Below are 21,445 nucleotides of genomic sequence, written 5' to 3'. Positions count from 1 at the left end.
AATGATGGATTCAAATATATTGTCAATGTTTGTGTGTACTTCAGGTACTTCATGGCTCTGGTTCAGGAGATGGCGGTGAAGATTGATCAGGGTTTCCTGGGAGCCATCTTGGCTCTGTTCACACCTGCTGCTGACCCCCAGGCTGACAGACAGAAGGTAGACCATTGCAGCAGGTTGATGTTTCAACTCCCTGACACATAAACGGCACACAGAGGGTTGATATGAGACATGTTTGAGCTGGTGTTTGTGTTTCAGTCGCGACTGATAGAGAGAGATCTGCAGCTGCTGCAGGCGGAGTTGATGGAGGCGTCGCTCACCGACACGTCAGGACTCAGCTTCTTCGAACATTTCCACATCTCACCTATCAAGGTGAAGAGACGTACAGTGTTTTAACTTCTTCTTTTGTAAATCTTACAACTGCTCAGTTGAACCGGTTTCAAGAGTTCAAATCTGAACTGAAGGGTGACAACTGCAAACATTTGTTTGTGTTTCTCAGTTCATTTCAACAAAATTAAGTCAAGTCAATTTCATTTATTTAGCCAAAAATTAGGCCTGAATAGTTAAATATCTATGGGAAGAAATCTGAACCCAGGCTGATGATTCATGTTCTGAACGCTGTTCTGTTTTCTTTTAAATTTATTCCAGCTCCATCTCAGTCTGTCTCTGGGCTCCAGTGGTGAGGACTCTGCTCAGGAGACTGCGGCCGTTCAGTCTCTCAACCTGCTGCTGAAAAGCATCGGAGCCACGCTGACCGACGTTGATGATCTCATCTTCAAGTGAGACACTTCCTGTTGAGACAGTGTTGTCTTTGTTGTAGAGAGATGCATTCTGGGCTGTAAAAATGCTATGCTCAGATGGCTGACTAAAGTAATGTAACTAAACCCTCACACACCATGAAAGACTCACTTTCTAGACTCCATCTCACACACACAGGTTACCCACAAGGCCACCTTCCTTAAAGGGGAAGGCTCGGCCAGTAACACAAGGGCTATGGGTTTGCTAACCAGAGGGGGGAGGAAGGATCAGGTCCAAATACTAATACCCACTCTAAAAGTACTCCACCACAAGTAAACGATCTGCATTGTAATACATACTTTTATCTTATTAAGATATATATATATATATATATATATATATATATACATATATATGTGTGTGTATATATGATGTTATAGCTGATGCTGAAGTTTCTGGATTAATATTACTGCTGCATTATTGTGTATGTTGTATTTGACTGCTGTAGATGTTTCAGGTCGAGCTCATTTGGATTAGCTTTATCTACTTTATATAATGTTGTGTAGTTAAATCTATAGCAATGGATCATATTCTACAAGATCATCATATGTTTGTACTATTTGAGACTTAACGGTTTGTTCTTTTAGAGAAAATGTGTATATCGAGATATACTGTATATCGTATATCACAGCATAGCATACAAATATTGAGATATTATTCATAAGCCATATCTCACAGCCCTACTGTGAATTAATTAAGTTTAAACTCTGCAGACACAGGAAGAGGAAGCATTTGTTACTTGACCCCGTCAAAATAAAAATTGCGCTTATTCCCTTTTCTGGTGTGATGTGGAGTTGAATCTCTGTTTTTTGTTTCCTGTATTTGTTTCTTCCTCTCTGTCAGACTGGCCTTCTTCGAGGTGAAGTACCAGTTTTACCGCAGAGAGAAGCTGATGTGGGCAGTGGTCCGACACTACTCTGAACAGGTGAAACTACAGTCTCTGTTTGTGAAGACCAGCCTCTATCTTAGTGTGTAAAAAAACACGAGGATGTGGTGTTTGGATTTATTTTCAGCGCCGTTCTGATGTTGCCATTTTGAGTCATGTCCATTCTTTCCTTTTTGTGCTTCTTATAGTCTCAAGACATCTGTCAGTCTTTACATTTCTTCAACAATTATTAGCCGTTGTTGCTTCCTGTGTTGCAGGTGCTGTTTCTCATAACACATCTTTTATTTGGAATATTTTAACCAAACATCTGTTGCTTCACATTCACTTTCTTCAGAGAAGTTACAGAGATAATGTACTGTACCACTCAAAGGGAGTATTTGTTGTAGCATTTTACACACCATTTCCCAAAACACAGTTATTCTCTGACATGAATGTGTTTGTGATTCAGAGGAGAAACAAAGCCGTTTTTTCCAGAAGAATTGGTGGATGTCCCATATTAGGCTCTCGTCCCTATTTCTCTTCTACATATTCACACTATTTTGTATTTCTTCTTGTTCTTGTTATTGGACCTTGAGCTTCCTCAAGATGTTTATGCTCCACCGGAGATGATTGATAAGATCTGAAATAAGAAAATAAGCACATTGTGCTTCACAAACTGACGACTTTCTCCACTCTTTGTTTCTTTAGTATTAAATCCTGGATAGTTTTCCTCTTCATGCTTCTAAAAGCTCTTCTAATGAAACAACGGAACATCACTCAACCTGTGACTCACGAGTAGCTTCAGTTTAAAGGCTCAGAAAGTTTGACAACCCCTGATGTAAGAACATGATGTTGTTTCTGGCTGCAGTTCCTGAAGCAGATGTATGTTCTGGTTCTGGGTCTGGACGTCCTTGGAAACCCGTTTGGACTGATCCGAGGTCTGTCTGAGGGAGTGGAGGCCTTCTTCTACGAACCTTTCCAGGTAACACACCACACACACTCACACACACACACACACTCTCTCACACACACACACACACACACACACTTTCACTCACACACACACACGCTCAAACTCACACACTCTCACACACACACTCTCTATAATGAACACTTTATTTGCATCATACACAACATATATACAACCACATACACATACATCATCTAAATGTGCTTCAGGGCACATGTTGGCAGGGTGTCATGGACTGACTCGAGTTCAGGTTACAGTTTCTGGGAATCGAGTGGACCTGTGAAGACCTGTAATCTGAAATCATGTTAGCCCTGCTTTGATAAAGCAGACTGCTGTGTGTGTTCATCAGGGGGCTGTTCAGGGTCCGGAGGAGTTCGCTGAAGGTTTTGTGATTGGAGTCCGCAGCCTGCTGGGTCACACTGTCGGTAAGAACACCAAACTGAATCTTCATCTGTTCACTCAATCGAGTGGTGATTTAATCACATCAAAACATTTCTGAAGACAGAAGAGTTTTCTTTGACTTGTGGGAACTTTAAAGTTGAACTCCAGTGATTTTACACCTGAGCGTGTGTTTCCAGGTGTTGGGGAGTTTTAAAGTAGTATAAAGTCTTCAGTGTCTCAGAGGGAGCTGTGTGAAGTCTGATAAGTAGATAGAAAGAAGTGAGCTTACAGACTTCAGTAGGCTGCTCCTCATCTCTGCTGCAAACTAGAGCTCCAGTACTAGCATAACACAACTGTCAGAGAAAGATTAGCATTGTTGGGTAATGTAGGCACCAGGTTTTGACGAGTAAGAAGAATGTGTGGAATAAAAAAAGAGGATATCTGATATCCTTTTTGTGTGAGTGTGATGGTAAATCTGTGGAGGTCTGATCACATGACGGATGGCAGACAGGATGAATGACTGACTGTTTCCTCCTCCTGGTGTCCTGCAGGTGGCGCTGCAGGTATGGTTTCCAGGATCACAGGGTCAGTGGGTAAAGGTCTGGCAGCCATCACCATGGATAAAGAGTATCAACAGAAACGACGAGAGGAGATGAACCGACCACCCAAAGACTTTGGAGAGAGTCTGGCTAAAGGAGGAAAAGGACTGCTGAAGGTACAGAGAGACTCGTACTGATATCAGTGTGTTCATGTTAATCTGACAACAATTTATCAGCTGATGTGAGGTCAGTTGATGAAGGTCAATAACTAAGTGTGTGTCTCCGCAGGGGGTCATGGGTGGAGTCACAGGCATCGTCACCAAACCTGTGGAGGGTAAGTGTCCACCACCTCCTTCACTGATTTAAACTTGTAGTTATCGTCATGTCAAGTCAATGTATGCACATTTAAACAGACTCAATTAAAGTATCATTAATAATTAATGGGATTCAGGTGCAGTAGCGATGATAGATGGGTGCCCTCGTGGTTGAGGGGCTAAGACTGGACCATGAACCATAACATTCACGTTTGAATCCAAAATCCATGGACCCTTGTTGTTGCATCGCTCTGCATTCTGTAATAAAGTCACAAAAATGTACAAAACCAATGATAGATGGTGAAGACCTGAAAGAGAAGGTAAACTGGTCAGTCTCTGGATTTGGATCTCAGGAGTCTGGATGTAGAATATCGACTGAGGAGATTGGAGGTGTAGGCTGGTGTCAGTCCAATTGGAGCTTTAAATGAAGGTACAGCAGACTTTGTTTGTAATATTCTCCTAATAAGATGCTCGAATTGAACATCAGTCAAAGTTAAAACCTTAAAGCTTAGACCTGTTTGTGGCATTATTATTATTATTATTATTATCGATCAGTGTCAGGCTTCTATACAGGAAACTAAACGTTATGTAGGATTAATGTATGAACAATAAGCATGTGTTGTTATACTTCCATTATTATTAAGAGTGCACTAACCAATTTATGTTGAAGTGAACTCATTAATGCATAAAAACACAGGACATGAATAACGTGTATAACTTCTATACTAAATAGCATATATTTAGCACTGAAACCAAAGCTCAGGTGTTAATATGAGCTGATCTTTGTGTTTTTATTGGTTCAGACCTGCAGTAGAAGTCCGAGTGTCTCCTGTACCTGTTAATGTGGTCTCATCTGCATGTGTGTCTGCAGGGGCGAAGAGGGAGGGAGCAGCAGGTTTCTTTAAGGGCATCGGGAAAGGCTTGGTGGGTGTAGTCGCTCGGCCGACAGGCGGCATCGTGGACATGGCCAGCAGCACCTTCCAGGGCATCCAGAGGTACACTGTGCTTCATTTTTCCTCATGTAAACCTTCACAACATGTTTTTATTTTCTGAGATAGCTTCTGTGTGAGTTTCTTTACTCGTAGTTTCCAGTGTTTTGCTCAATGAAGAACTTCCTGTGTTGTCTGTGTGCTTCATAATGTGTTTGCTGTCTCCTCTGTTCTTCTTCTTGTCTGCTCACTAATTTTTACATTTTCTGCTTTTGTTTTCTGTCTCGTGTTGTTCTTTCCTCTGAGTTTTGTTCTTTCTTTTTCTTGTCATTTTGGTGTGTGAGTATTTCACATTAAACACGTTAAAGCTGAGCTCCTTCAGTGCAGCTCATGTAAAGTCTGTTAGTTAAATTAAACTTGTGTCAGTCTCCTGTTAGTGTAGCACAGAGGTTTAGGAACACATTTCTCCTCAGTATCCGTTTGAATATGCAATAAAACCTTAAAAACGACATGAGATGAAGGAGATGAGCTTCAACGTGCAGCATTGTGTATTTTTGCATGTTGTTGTTGTTCTGCTGCAGACGGACGGTAAGTCGCTGCATCGTGTCACAAATTTAAAAACGTCCATTGTGCTCTGAACTGATTCATGCTCATCGTCCATCACTCTAACACTGCTAGTAGCCCCGCCCCTACGTAAGCCCTGCCGTCTCAGCTTGCTGCAGCATTGTGAGACGAGAGGCCACGCCCCTGAGGAGAGTCACCTGTCCTGCAGGTATAGGGGAGATGATCGGATGACTCAAAGTCTGACATCATCAATAAATCCCAAACATGATTCAGGATTCAAACATCCACTTTACTTCCTGAGTGACGTTTTCCGCAACCAACAACCAGCTACTAGTTCAGGTTTTCACGTTTTTAAAACAAAGAACCCCTTCATAGTGAACGAGACAGCAGCCACTCGCCTCTCTTCTTCTTCTACTCTCTCTTCTCCAGTCTGCCCTCAGACTGACTCATATTAGGTAAGGCCCACCCTCTTGAGACTGGCAACCAATCAAAAAAGGACAACTTCTGACTGTGACACTATGACAACCGACAACTGTTGTCACCAGTCTGTTTAGATTTGGGAGTTGTGTTACCTGTAACAACCTGCTCTTTGCAGCTCCATCACCTGGTCTCTCCTCAGGGATTGGCTGACTGAATGATCACATGGTTCTGCCAGCTGAGTTTGGCAACTTTCAGCAACACAATGATTCGGAAACAGCTACAGTGTTTGTTTGTTTGAGATTTGCTTAAAGCTGCATCAGAGAGAAAACTCCTACTTTTAATTGTTTGCAAATACTTCAAAATATATAGTACTACGTGTAAATGCTGCTAAATACAAGTATACAAGTATATTTAATAAATACATCTAGGTACTCGTAAATACTTGGAAATATATATGTATATGTAAATAGATGTAAATATCTGAAAATATGTGCAATTACCAGTAAATTCTGGTACAAAGTACATGCAAATGTAAATTCTAGATTATACTAGTAGTACATGCAAATAGTAGTCAATACGACTTTATTTGTGTAAATACCAGTCAAGACTACTATATGGGGAAGTCCTTCTAAATAGCAGTAAATGTTTGGAAATACTAATAACTACTTGAAAATGTATGTAAATATTTGTAAAGATGTGTAAAAACTAGCAAGTACATGCAAATCTAAATATTAGTAAATACTTGTAGGTACATGTAAGTTGTACAAAATTTTTGCAATTACTAGTAAATACGTTTAAGTACTTATACATATGCATAAATGTATGATAATACATATAATTATTAGTAAATACTTGGAAGTACATGAAAATATGTTTATAACATTTATAATATATAAATAATATTTTCGTTAAAACTTGAATATTCAGAAGTCTGTTTAATAAATGTTTGATAATAATTAATAATGATAGAGTTTAATAATCTTATGACGTAATCAAAACTTAATGAGCTGAATCAAACAGAAAACACATTTAAACATTTACATTTTGATAAATATGTCGTTGCCTCAACAACCTGCTTCTGTCCCTAAAACATTTCCCAGCTGCCTCAGTGATCTTCATCCTCCTCCTCCTCCTCCTCCTCTTCTGTATGGAGGATCCATCTGTCATGTGACACATCAGTCAGTTCATGATAACCTGTTGAATGTTACTGTTTCACGCTGTCACTGTAGAGGTCATGAAAGGTGAGATATACCTGACAGAGCACTGAACATAAATCTGCTTCAGGTTTGATCTCCATGTTTGTTCCAGAAACACAGTTTTAAGAAAGATACACATCTTTCTGAACAGCTTCTTCATGTTTCAGTTCAACTTAAATCACATCATGTGAAGTTAACAAGCTTCAACAGAGAGGCAGAATAAGTCTGTTTCACTTTAATGATTCATTAATACGAAATAAATAGATTTGGACTTTGATATGATGGCTGGATACACAACAGCTTCTGATGAATCAGAGCGATTTGCTGTCACTCAGGTGGAGGTGGGCTGTAAACTTTGTGTGTGTGTGTTGTGATGTCAGAGTGGCGGAGTCGACAGAGGAAGTGACCAAACTGCGGCCGGTGCGTCTGATCAGGGAGGATGGGATCATCCGACCGTATGACCTGACGGAGTCGCAGGGTTTTGACCTCTTCCAGGTTTGATCCCTTTGACTCTGTTTCTACAACAACATGGTGTCACTTCTTGAGAGGAAACAGGTGATATCTCTCACACTCAGCTTCAGTCAGGTGTCGAAAATAAAACTGCAGTGTCCATGTTTCCCAAAAAAGGAGACACTCCAGAGGTCAAAAACATCAATAGTACCAGGTCATGTGTTCATCTTTGGGGTAAAAATAAAAACGTATTTCCTCAGCGGTCCTGACTCAGATCACAGACTGCTGATCCTCTACTACAGTCCCCACTGAACCTTTTAAAACTTTCCAGTCTTCCACAAACACATGAACACACACACATGTACACACTGAGAAGGGAGATATCTCTAAAGAATGAACAACATTCACTTTTAAAAACATACAACTCAGGATTGGAGCAGCATTGTATTCTGCTGTTAAAACATAATATTCAAGTCCACAAAATAAGTGTTTCTAAACATTAAAGTTTCTGCAGTCATCAACACACCTCCATGCTGTCAGCCACAGCATGTCGATGGCCTACATCTTGAACTCAGACTGTTTGAAAAGATTTTAAACAGTCTATCTATGAATAGATTTTCAAGTGCAACACGCACTGGCAGCATTGTCAGACAGAAAAGATTGTCAGGGTCTAGTAGTTAGAGTCCAGTATTCAGAGGACAGTTGGGTTAGGGTACATTAGTCACAAATGGTGCCTTTAAACGAGCCGTCAGGACTTCCGTAAGTTTGTGATGCCACAGATAGTCACCGCCCTCAGCCACGCCCCCAGCAGGTCATCTGCTCCAGGCACAGCACCCCCACCAAGTACAGGGATGCTCTTCCACCCACTCTGTCTTATTCTGCCTCTCTGATCAGGACGACTCTTCGGGTGTTTGGAGGTTGTTCAGTTTGTCACGCAGAAATGTTTCTGTGGTGAAGGAAAGTTGATCAGTTTCTTGATGGACAGATGGCTTTACTTGTTGCTAAAGTAATCTCTAACTGCTGCTAAATGTAACTGCCTTTAGCTAGTAAACTGTGCTCGGAACCCGGGGCTGTAAACCTCCTCCTCCTGGCGGTCCAAAGCGTGCTAGTGGTGTTAACACCAACACTCCCTAGGTGCTCTGAGGGAGGGTGCTCTGGCCTGACTCTAGTGGAGTCCCAAAATAAAGATATAGAGCTGAAATGAGCATAATGTGGGACTTGTAAGGTCAGTCTCTATGGAGTATCTTTGTGGATTCCTCTTATTTCTGCTTCTAACCTCTTCCTTCTTCTTCTTCTTCTTCTTCTTGTGTTTGTGTTTGTGTCACATGCAGCCTGATGAGGAATAAATAGGGTTTGGGTGGATCAACTTTATCATTCAAGTGCTTTTAAAGACTACAAACAATATCCATTGTTCCAAGTTTAATTTTTAATGATTCATTTTCTCATCTTGTAAATATTGTAATTTCTACATTTATCTATAAATATTGTTAATTATACTTAAATCTATGAATATTGTTATATACAGTATACATTATCTATAACTATTGTGCTGAGATAATTCAGGTTTCTATGCATGCCAAAACTAATATCTTTCTCTCATACCTCAAACATTTTTACATTCAGCACTCAGCTCTTTTTTGAATATTTCTGTCTTTGTGATGACATATTCTTTGTGTAATTCACTCTGAACTGATATTATGCATCAGTGTCTCAGCATGACCTCTGACCTCTCACTCAGTTGCGCTTGTGTTGAGTTCAAACCCGAAGTTTAATAAAACTACACTTATTTACCCTTTCCTTTCTTAGGTCTGCAAACTTTTTTTTATTTTCAAAAATAAGAAGCATACGAGGCTGACCTAAAGGGGAGAATGGGGGCAGTTGCCACCCCCTCTGTATTGCTTGATCACCCACCCATCACTAAACTGACCGAACAGTGTAATTGTAGAATAATGTCACTTTAATAGAGATAAAATCCATAATTGGATGAAGTTGCTTGTTATAGCAGAGCTGATAGATTCAGTCCTTCAATGTTTATGAAGAAACTTCAGTTCATCACCAGACAGACGTGGTCATTCTGAGACCCCCCTGTGTTGTTTTTACTCTCAGAGTCATCTTAATGAATCATAATCTCCAAGGGCTTCTGTTTATTTTTCCATTTTTTTAACAAAATCTCCTGCTGTTTATATGTTCTGGACTTGTTATCGATATCTGTAATGACTGATCAAGTGTCGCTCTCTGGTTTCACTGTAGGCAGGAAATAAAATCAATGAATCAATAAACTAAAGCAATGTTGATTTCTTCCAGTGGAGCCTTCATGAAAACTGTCCAGTAGATTTCTGATAGCGGTCAGTCTGGTGAAGACAGACAGGCAGTCTGACAGACAGACAGTCTGAGTCTGAGCCAGACCAGATGCTTCAGTAGCTGTTACACAGCGCTCATGTCTTGCTTTTAATGTGGATTCCCTCAAATATCATTCACTGTTGTTTATGTTTATTGATTAATTGATTTGATTGTAGCTTACTGTGTTGACTACATGCTCCTACAAAATATATATAAAACATGGAGACATACTGACTGCTGCTGGTCAGAGCAGCTGGATAGGCCTCATGATATGAAATGACAATGAAGGACACAGTGCAGATATCTCTAGCTTTTTAGTAAAAATTGCAGCAGACTGGTGAGGAGGAAGAGATGAAAGAGGAGAGAGAAAGAAGAAGTGAATGTGAGGGATAAAGAACAGAGAGAGAGAGAGATGACATGGACGACATGATGGTATGTTTGCTGTTTGTTTGTATTAATTATAGTACAGTCAATAAAACCGGGTGTATTTCTTGTGTATTTTCAATTAGTTTCTTAATTTACACATCAAAAATTAAAAAAAAGATACAGTATATAATTTGCAAAGGAATGTGAAGGAGAGAGAGCATATTACTGAAAATAATTACAGTGATGAAGAATACACAATTTATGTATCTACCAATGATTTTAGACATAGTACACCCATCAGCAGCGCAAGTCACACACGCGCGCGCACACACACACACACACATCAAAACATGAATTCGTAATACATTCGTATGCACAAACTCTATCATTCACAGATTTCACAGAAGAACATACACTCGTGATATGGCTTAGAGTTTTCAAAAGACAGGCGGATAAAGGAAACAATATACACAAGTAATGACAAAAAAGAAAAACAAGCAATATTTATAACAGGCCATTAGACTCATATGACAAAGGAAAATATTGATTGAACCCTAACCCCTATCATTGTTGGTCCATATGGAAAATATTAGTTGGTTAGAAGAAGTGGTTTCAAGGCTCTTTTAAACTGCAGTGAAGACTTTTGCCTGTAGATGCAAAATGTATTGTCATGCAGGGTTCACCACCTGTGCCACTCTGCTAAAACCTCCAGTCATTATATGCATAATTGTCATGTGGGGAAAAATAAAGACCTGTGTTTGTGTTTCCAGCGCTCAGAGATCAAACAGCTGGAAGGTGAAGTGTTCAGAGATCACTGTCAGTATCCTGGACACCGAAAGACCAACATCATCGTCACCAACAGGTACAAACCCTCAGAAACCCCCTCTTGTTGTTGTTGTTGTTTTTCAGTATTATTTATTATTTGTATGCATTGTTGTTTACTGTATTGTTTGTACAGTATTGTTTTTGTTTGTATGTGTTGTTTTATAGTATTGTTTATATCTGCTGTTGTTAACAATGTCATTAATTGTTTGTATGTGTTTTTGTTGCTGTGTAGGAGGGTTTTGTGTGTGAAGGAGATCAACTTCGTTGGTCATTTCAACAGAGAGTGGGAGTGTTTGTTTGAAAACTTCTACCGGCCTCCGGCTGTGACGGGATCCGAGCTGATGATCTTCTGCAAGGTACAGAAAAGACACAAAAACCAACGCACATTAATTTCAGACACACGTGTGTAAGTTGTGTTGATTCTAATGTAGTTTAGTTAATTTTACTTTAATGAGGAACAGGTTGATGTTCGATATTGGGACTTTTGGTGGGCAGACAGAGGAGGACATCATGGAAGCTAAAGCTCGTGGACCTCGATATATATTATATAATCATAATGGAGCAGTCTGATGTGTGCAGAGGGGTGAGTGGTTATTTATGGAGGACCACAAGAGTCACGAAAACTAATTGTACAATAAAAATAGGCATTAATACATTTGTTTACAAATCAATAAATAAATAGACAAAGTAATTATAATGATAATTATTTGTTTTAATGCGAGTTATAAAAAATAATTTACAAGAAAAAATATTAATCCATCAATTAGCTATTTGATTTGCTTAGTCATTGAGCCTCTCCGTTTAGCCTTTCCATGACACTTTGGGCCTTGCGCTGGTAAAACGAGGTAAACAATGCAAATTAACCATGGGATGTAACAAGATCTCTCACCTCACACCTTAGCTATCACTGTTTAGGCCTTTTAGGAACATAAGTGAGTGTCTGACTGACTGTCTGTCTGATTGACTGACTGTTTTACTGACTTACTGACTGACTGATTGTATGTTTGTCTGTCTGTCTGATTGACTGACTGTTTGACTGACTGACTGATTGTATGTTTGTCTGTCTGTCTGATTGACTGACTGTTTGACTGACTTACTGACTGACTGATTGTATGTTTGTCTGTCTGACTGACTGACTGACTGACTGTCTGTCTGACTGTCTGACTTACTGATTGAGTGTTTGACTGACTGTCTGACTGACTGTATGTCTGTCTGTCTGAGTGTGTTTCAGGAGCAGCAGAAGTTGAAGCTCCCAAAGAGAGACAGTCAGGAGTCAGTGAGGAGCGTTCAGCTCAGAGACTCAAACACTGCTCAGGTAAACGTATTAACACATGTATTAATAGATGTGATGTGGCGTCTCCACTCAGTCTTGCCTTCTGTTTGTCTCAGTGGTCACTAAACCATAGACTTCTATTACAACTGAACTTTATTCATATAGACCTCCGTTAAACCTGATCTTTATTTATGTTGGCCTCCGTTATAAGTGAACTTTATGTATGTAGACAGCCATTGTTATTTGATTGTTTGATAATAATAGAGAGGTGTGTGCCTGTTCTCTCACCTGGTTACCATGGTTACCTACAGAAGCTGCAGGTGGCCATATCAGATGCTCAGGTGGCACAGCAGCAGCACCGCATGGCGAGACAGAAGTCACAGCGTTTCCTCAAACTGAACAACAAACAGTGAGGTCACTTCCTGTCAACACCTCCACTTCCTGTCCACTGCTGATTTATATTAAATATCTTAAACTGCATCTTAAATGTAGGACTGCTCCTTTAAGAGCTGTCAACACTGACATGTCACATGATTTACCTCAAACCTCACAGCTCACCTGAAACACTGAGCTCTGAGTTAACAGGTTTTATTTACACAAAGTTTAGACTTTATTTTATTTCATTTTATTTTTAGAAGGAAAATCATGTTTTATTATTTGATTAATTTAGGTACATGGTTCAATATTATTTTTAATATTTACAACTGACAGATTCATGTTCTTCCTGTCGACACAAACACCTGCTCAGGTGAACCCGTCCAAAGAGCTGACTGAGCAGGGTTGTGGGTTTGATTTCCACTGGAGGCTCTTATTTTGAATGTCATGATGCTGTGAGGCATTCTGTGTAAAAACCCTTCAACAATTGGCTGCTTGAGTCATGTGATTGTTGTTTAAACTTCCACATCTGTCAGCAGTACATATTCTGAAACAAACATCAAAAGATAAAGAATGAAAAATAAATGTTGAATCTGACAGATGGAGGATTTGAACTAAAAACTAAATATTTTTAAACAATAACCAAAACCGATTGAATAATTTCTGATCTAATAATTTCATTATATCTGTCTAGATATTGATACATTAATATAAATGTGGTGATATGTTCAGTTATTAGATAGTTTTCTTTTATTTTTATTTTTGTTTTGACTCGAGTCTTCAGTTTGAGGGTTTGGGGTATTTTCGCCCCCGTTTGTCTGCAGGTTGCACTGTCACATGTTTGAATATGAAGCCATAAAAACATGTTGCACTAAGCAAATATTTACAATAATCAGTGTGTTGATGGTGATGAATGTTTGCTGTCATTCAACTTCAGAGAAATAAACACATAAAGATCCAAAAGAAAATTGGATCGGAAAGAAAATCCAAAAAGTGAATTAATATTTTAGCAACTCAGAAGCAAATAAAATCTATAAGAAAAAAAATGTAAATGTCTGAGATGAAACTCAGAATTCAGACTTTGACTTTAGACAATCTTACTGTTTATTCCATAAATTCATGATTCATCCTGTCAAAGAAAAATAACCTGCTGATCTTTCTCTGTTTACAAACTGAAGAATGAAAAGTGTTTCTCGTGAAGAACAAATCAAGTGTTTACAGTTTGACTGCAGAATGACATGAAGAAATATTTTCACATTTATTTTTATAATCTTTGTTTTTTGTGGGGCTAAAGTTGAACTTTAAGTTTGAAGGGAAAAAACGACCTGTAACCTGAATAAATTTCCATAAAGATTTAATAATGTCTGGTGGACTTTCTTTAAGAGTGTACTTGGTGGTCAGAGTGAGACATCACCAGTTGTATTCACCTTTGTTATTGATTGTTTTGATGTATTGATGAGCTAATTGGATGTTAATTAACTGTTCAAATTAGGAGACTCAGACCTCCAACTTCTCTCAGACTGCCCAGATACTTTTACTCTGAAAATACTTAATCAATACTAAATAAAAAACTGATGAGCATATTGCTAACTTCAATACAGAAGAGAGAGGGGGGAGGCACACAGCTGTGGGACACAAACAAACAAAGGGTCAAAGAGATGCAGTGGTTTTCAGAGAGTTTACAATAAAAGTACACGCTTAGTAGATTCATTGAGACAAGAGTCAGACTGTCTGATGCCAACAGGGAGGTTATTCCAGAGTAGGGGGCACGATCGGAGAAGGCAGACAGGAGAGCACAGGACGGAATATAACATTTAAAGCGATCAGACAGGTATGAATGGGTAAGCCATGAGAAGCACCTTTAAGTCTGATCTGATCCAATTATTTTTATTTTATTTTGTTATCATGTATAAGTGAGGGTAACTTTAAAATGTAACTTTAAGATTATAATGATCCTTCAATAAGCTGCATGTTCTGACCTAAAGTCTTATTTATATCAAAACTAATTTCAAAAACTTCATTTTAAATCTAAGAAAGGAGCCATTTGTATCTGAAAATGTTTGTGGTTTGGGTTTAAGGACTTGCTGCAGTGACAACAGTTCCAGACTGATTTTAAGACCGCTCCTAAAAACCAAACAATTAAGACTGATCATGATCACTGACTCATCAACATTATAATCTGGATAATCACAACAAATGAAGAACAGGGCCCAGATGATGTCTGATGATCCTATCCTATCCTCACACTTCTGAGAAAGGTCTGGCTCAATCCATCGTCGTTCTCGTTTGTATTTCTTTAAACCAATCACAATCGGATGCAGCGACGGCCCCCCTTCAAAGCTGACTCTCTCGTTCAGACCAGCAGGAGGTAGCAGAGACACACTGAAACCTGAAACTACACACTGAACCTGAATCTGTACTGAACATCAGATTTCAGAGAATACTTTTAAGACTCAGCTGGTAGATATACAACAAAGTTCACATCACAGTAAGGTTCCACACAAGAAAGAAGAAGGAGAAGACACATACACACTGAGTCCGTTGCTCTGCAAGTCGTCGTAATAATAAAAAAAACAGGATTAAGAGGATTTTCAGATGTTGGAAGCTTTTGCTGACTTGTTTATAATTTTAAAACAGAAACAAACTGAGCTGTCTCCTGATTGGTCAGTTTTTAGGCTGAAGTGTGCTGATTGGATGTTTATAACCATGTTGTCTCTCTGCAGAGTGAGCTGACCCTCAGTCAGTGTATATCGACACTCTGAAGCAGCTCTGACTGAAATTGGAGACGAATGGAGGAGGAGGAGTTCCCAGTGCATCATGGGTAATTCTCCTAAAGTAGTCTGACCTCAGATCTGCTGCTGTCGGTGGAAACATCTGGAACAGATTGATCAAACACAGAGACACAGCTGAGCTCAGGTTTCATCATACAGGATGAACTGAAGAGAGAGTCAAGCAGTCTGTGACTCCACTGTGACTCTACTGAGATTCTATTGTGACTACTGAGACCCTACTGTGATTCTACTGTGACTCTACTGAGATTCTAATGTGACTCTGCTGTGACTCTACTGTAATTCTACTGATACTCTACTGTGATTCTACTGAAAGTCTACTGTGATTCTACTGAGATTCTACCGAGACTCACACCATCACCCACCAGCTCCAGCCCAACAGCCCCAACCCCCTCATCACACCTGGGGCTGAACTCTCACACCTCCTACCACCACAGCTGCCCCCCCCCCCCCCCCCCTCCAGCATCGACACCTCTGTCTGTCCTTGAAAGACATGTGAACAGGCTCTTCAAGAGACAAAACCCCCAGAAAGCTGCTGGACCAGACTCCATCGCTCCATCCTGCCTGAAGCGCTGTGCCAATCTGCTGTCTCCGGTGTTCACAGACATCTTCAACACCTCACTGGAGATATGCCACGTGCCAGCCTGCTTCAAGGCCTCCACCGTCATCCCCGTCCCCAAGAAACCAGGGCCCACAGGATTAAATGACTACAGACCCGTCACCCTGACCTCTGTGGTCATGAAATCATTTGAACGCCTGGTTTTGTCCCACCTCAAATCCATCACTGACCCTCTGCTGGACCCCCTGCAGTTCGCCTACAGAGCCAACAGGTCTGTAGACGACGCCGTCAACTTGGCCCTACACTTCATCCTCCAGCACCTGGACTCTGCGGGATCCTACGCCAGGATCCTGTTCGTGGACTTCAGCTCTGCCTTCAATACGATCGTCCCGGCTCTTCTTCAGGACAAGCTCTCCCAGCTTAACGTGCCTGACCCCACCTGCAGGTGGATCACAAATTTCCTGTCCGACAGGAAGCAGCACGTGAAGCTAGGAGAACACGTCTCAGACTCACAGACGATCAGCACCGGCTCCCCTCAAGGCTGCGTTCTTTCTCCTCTACTCTTCTCCCTATACACCAACAGCTGCACCTCCAGTCACCAGTCCGTCAAGCTCCTGAAGTTCGCGGACGACACCACCCTCATCGGACTCATCTCTGGTGAGGATGAGTCTGCCTACAGGTGGGAGATTGACCATCTGGTGACCTGGTGCAACAGCAACAACCTGGAGCTTAACGCTTCAAAGACAGTGGAGATGGTTGTAGACTTTAGAAAGAGCGCAGCCTCACCCGCCCCCATCAACCTGTGTGACTCTCCAGTGGACACTGTGGAGTCCTTCTGTTTCCTGGGCTCCATCATCAGCCTGGACCTCCGGTGGGAGCTGAACATCAGCTCCCTCATCAAGAAAGTCCAACAGAGGATGTACTTCCTGAGGCAGCTGAGGAAGTTTAACCTGCCACAAAAAATGCTGGTTCACTTCTACACTGCCATCATAGAGTCCATCCTCACCTCCTCCATCACTGTCTGGTACGCTGCTGCCTCCACCAAGGACAGGTGTAGACTGCAGCGTATCATCCGCTCTGCAGAGAGGGTGATCGGCTGCAACCTCCCATCTCTTCAGGACCTGTACTCCTCCAGGACCCTGAGGAGAGCAGGGAAGATCGCTGCCGACCCCTCCCACCCCGGACACTATCTGTTTGACCCCCTCCCCTCTGGCAGGAGGCTGTGGTCCATCAGGACCAAAGCCTCCCGCCACAAAAACAGTTTCTTCCCCTCTGCAGTCAACCTGACGAACACGGCCTCAGTGATTCTACTGAGACCCTACTGTGATTCTACTTCGACTCTACTGTAATTCTACGGATACTCTACTGTAATTCTACGGATACTCCACTGTAATTCTACTGTAATTCTACCGATACTCCACTGTAATTCTACTGAGACTCTATTGAGACTCTACTGTGATTGTACTGTGTCTCTACTGAGACTCCACTATGACTCCTGTGATTCTACTGAGACTCTACTGTGACTTTATTGTGACTCTACCCTGACTCTACTGAGATTCTGCTGTGACTCTACTGAGACGCCACTGTGACTCTGCTGAGTGGACTGGCTCCCTCCCGGATGGGGGTAATGACACCCAAAAATAAAGATAAGAAAACCAAATACAAGGACAGGAAAAAAAGGAAGGGTGTACCCTGCCAGTAATAACAATAACAACTATAATTATAAAAGAAATATGACTAATAATAATAGTTGTAGCAGTGCGACCGTCTGCCGTCCAGGCCCAGGACGGCAGACGGTCCACATCAACAATCCATGGAAGCCTGCAAACCGCAGCCAGGCGTACTGCGACCTCGATCCACAGGAACCTGCAGCTCCTGTTTGCAGTGTACTCATAGATGTACAGACAACTATCACTGGATCACAGCAAAAATAAAGAAAACTTACAAACATGATTCTCAGAGAACTTCAGGAGAGTCTTTTCCTCTGATTTCAAAGTGGATTTATGGAGGTTTGTTCTGGATGGACATCAAAGATAATGCTTTTGTCTTTCTCTTTTGTCTTTGTCCTGCTGAATGTCCATGTCTCTTACAGACCAGGTCCGGTCTTTTCACCAGGGTTAAAATGCCATCCAGTTTCTGATGATGATGAAGGTTCAGCTTCCTCTCTCAGATTAAACTCTGATTAATAAATTCACTGCTTGCCGCTCATCCTGTCTCCACGGAAACACACTCTGATTTATGGTTTCCTTGACAACAGTTGGATGACTTGCTGTTCCTGCACAGCTGGGAAAGGAAGTGAAGACTCATCACATCTCTGCAGGTCATCAACATGTTTTCAGCTTTATCTGTTTCTGTGACACATTTTCTTGATGAGTGAAGGTCAGTTTTAACAGAGAACAAGATGCTTTTATCAAACAGGTTAAATATAAACAGATTAAGAACAAATCAGTTTATACAGAACATTTATTAAACAGACAGCAGAAAACAACAGAACAGAGAAGAAATGAAAAGGAGAGGATGGATAACAAAGGACAAACAAAGCAAAGTGAGCAAAAATAAATGAAAGGAAACAAAAGTAAAGAAATACATACAAGTAAAGAAAATGAGAAGTATGAACGTGTGATACAGGAGGAAGTAACTTGGTCAATAAATACCATAAAAGAAAAGAAGAAAATATGAAATAAGATCAGGATTTTAATCGCAGGAAGTTTAAATAAAAAGAAAATGCTTTCAACTATTACATTTAAGTCAATGTTGATCCACAAAATCCTCAATACCAATACAAGACTCTATTCTGAAATCCTGATTCACCAGCACGTCTGAGCGGTTAAAACAACTACAGCACAAAGTCTGAACAAAAAAGTTCTTCAATCATATTTGAAACAATAATCAGCATTTATGTGATTGGCTGAGTGCTCATCATGTGACTGCAGGTACATGAGTTAGGGGTTTTGGGAACCTCCCAGCATGCACTGGGGCAACAGACTAATTTATATAAATCTACACTCTACTTTAGATTAAGGATTTGTTGCTGTGACAACAACAACCAGATTAATTTTAAAACCGTTTTGAAAAACCAAAAAAATCTTGACCTATGTCAAATCATCAGCATTCTGATCTGGATAACTTAGTTATCCACGTATGAAGACCTGGTCCCGGGTCATTATCTCTAACCTGACAAAATATAAACAGATGGAGGTAAAGAAAATAAGAGAACAACAGATGGAGGTGAAGAACATTAAAAGAAAAACAGATGGAGGTAAAGAAAATAAGAGAATAACAGATGGAGGTGAAGAAAATAAAAGAGAAACAGATGGAGGTGAAGAACATTAACAGAAAACAGATGGAGGTGAAGAACATTAAAAGAAAAACATGGAGGTGAAGAAAAGAAAATCAGATGGAGATGAAGGAAATAAAAGAAAAACAGATGGAAGTGAAGACCATTAAAAGAAAAACATGGAAGTGAAGAAAAGAAAATCAAATGGAGGTGAAGGAAATAAAAAAAAAACAGATGGAGGTGAAGAACATTAACAGAAAAACAAATGGAGGTAAAGAACATTAAAATAAATAATCTGTGAAGTGGAGAGTGACACCTCTGACAAAACAAAACCGCTCTGTGTCTTTGACCTGAAGATTTAAACCCTGAACTTCCTAAGTGGAAATGAACTGTAGGAAATGAATTGAAGGAAGTGAACAGCAGGAATTACCTGAGATATGAGACAGGATGGTTGAAGGTTCAGCTGAGAGTCAAACTAACAGACGTGTGTTTTGTGTTGATGTTCAGTCTCTACTGTTGTTTCACTGTTCATATGAACGCCCACACCTGCTTCATCATGTGACCTCACAGTCCTCTACTTGGTCCTGCAGATGCTGAGCAACACAGTAAAACACCTGAACAACATAATGAGAGACTGAACCGGTTTAATGTGGACGTACTCTGAGGTTGCTGGTCACCCAGGTCCATGTCATCTGTGTACCTACATAAACTATAGTTTAGGTGATTAAAGTGACCACCCCACATATTTAATTCATTTTACTCAATTAAACTCTCAACTCCCTCAAGTTCCTCAAACTAGTTGTTTTTAAAAACAAGTCAAAATAGTTATAGAGGGAGTTTATAGATTCTGTAAAGTCATGAGGTGTGTTGGATTGTTTTGAGTTATTTACAGTAACATCAGGTTATGTTTCCATGAACGTATTTGTATGCGTTTTTTGAAATATCACATTAGAAAAGCTGTATGGAAACTGCAAAATTCAATAAAACTTGATCAATAGCACAAAATGTTTCCGCTCGCTTGAGGTGTTTTTTGTTTTTGTTGGAAAAGAGTTGATGCACTAAATGGGATGTGGAAACACCTTTGCCGAATAAGTTCTGATGTAGCCAACATTTCACTCAAATGACTAATCAGTTGTTGTTGTACATTAATTGGTCTTCGTCTCCGGACAGCATGAAACATGGCTGACGCCAGCTGATGTGAACGAACAATTCAAACCTGCCCAGTAGAGACAAACTCCAGGGGACCGCTCTCCATTTGGCCCAGGCGACTTGTGTTGTTTCCAGTCCGCAGCCTTGACATCTTCTTCTGTTTACTTCTGATTACAGCCGTGCGTAACCCAACACTGCCAACCTCTGACCAAACTATGCTTTGCACCTAGCCGAGTTTTTTCGCTCCAAACCAGTTGATGGAAACGGGCCTAATTTGCATTTATTTTGTGAAATTTCAAAAGTTTGCTTAGAATTAGGGTTAGACTAACCCCAACCCAAGTCAGTGGAAACCTTGTTACTGATACAATAAAGAAATGCAGATAGAAGGATGAAGGTTTGTTTCATTAATATGATGTGTTTGTCTCACTGAGGTCTGTATGAATATTTCTAAAAACATTTAGTGTCAGTTTATCTGTGTTACAGGTTAAAAGGATTAGGTAAGTTAGGAGGATAAATAAAGTTCACTCTTATCAAAGAGAATACTGGGACATTAATGATAGAGGAAGACATCTCTATATAATATAAAAACCTGTTGGTACAGGAGGAACACAGAAGGAGGAAATAATTATCACATGTCTAAGAACACCTTATAAAACAGATGAACACCTGAATCTGATGAACATGTTGTACTGTAGTGTAGCGATGAGATATGAATGGAGCTCAAATCAACACTAAATGAACAAAAACAGAGGATTACATAAGGGGACTGTAAAGACGTCATGGACAGGAAACCAACATTAACTACTGAAAATAAAACCTGTTTAACAGCAGATTTAGCTATGTTTTCTCTCTTTCTACTTCTCCACTCATATTATGTGTGTGTGTGTGTGTGTGTGTGTGTGTACATGTACATATACTATAAATAGTAATGGGCCAAGAATAGACCCCTGTGGCACCCCATTACTGATGGTAAGAGGACTTGACTCATAATCATCAGCCACAACAGGCTCAGTTCTCCTTGTAAGGTCTGTGTGGAATCTAATCTACTAAAGACTGTAGTTTGTTAAGA

At 40.3% G+C, this 21,445-nt stretch overlaps 1 protein-coding gene across 2 annotated transcripts in view; it reads left to right on the top strand.

Moving 5' to 3' along the window:
- vps13c (vacuolar protein sorting 13 homolog C) overlaps positions 1-13,813 on the top strand; it is a 98,844-nt gene extending 85,031 nt beyond the window's left edge. For both annotated transcript variants that reach the window (XM_070907817.1, XM_070907809.1), the window contains 14 exons: positions 45-156; positions 256-369; positions 646-776; positions 1,639-1,720; positions 2,529-2,642; positions 2,980-3,055; positions 3,563-3,726; positions 3,839-3,884; positions 4,736-4,859; positions 7,354-7,468; positions 10,900-10,991; positions 11,187-11,310; positions 12,186-12,269; positions 12,539-13,813. In XM_070907817.1, coding sequence (XP_070763918.1) covers positions 45-156; positions 256-369; positions 646-776; positions 1,639-1,720; positions 2,529-2,642; positions 2,980-3,055; positions 3,563-3,726; positions 3,839-3,884; positions 4,736-4,859; positions 7,354-7,468; positions 10,900-10,991; positions 11,187-11,310; positions 12,186-12,269; positions 12,539-12,640 — 1,480 coding nt within the window. In that variant the 3' untranslated portion in view covers positions 12,641-13,813. The remainder of the gene's footprint in view (positions 1-44; positions 157-255; positions 370-645; positions 777-1,638; positions 1,721-2,528; positions 2,643-2,979; positions 3,056-3,562; positions 3,727-3,838; positions 3,885-4,735; positions 4,860-7,353; positions 7,469-10,899; positions 10,992-11,186; positions 11,311-12,185; positions 12,270-12,538) is intronic.
- The last annotated feature ends 7,632 nt before the right edge of the window (positions 13,814-21,445 follow it).

This window comes from Enoplosus armatus, chromosome 1, assembly GCF_043641665.1.
Source record: "Enoplosus armatus isolate fEnoArm2 chromosome 1, fEnoArm2.hap1, whole genome shotgun sequence".
Lineage (NCBI taxonomy): Eukaryota > Metazoa > Chordata > Actinopteri > Centrarchiformes > Enoplosidae > Enoplosus > Enoplosus armatus.
Note: the sequence above shows the minus strand (reverse complement) of the source record. Positions and strands in the feature narration are given on the sequence as shown.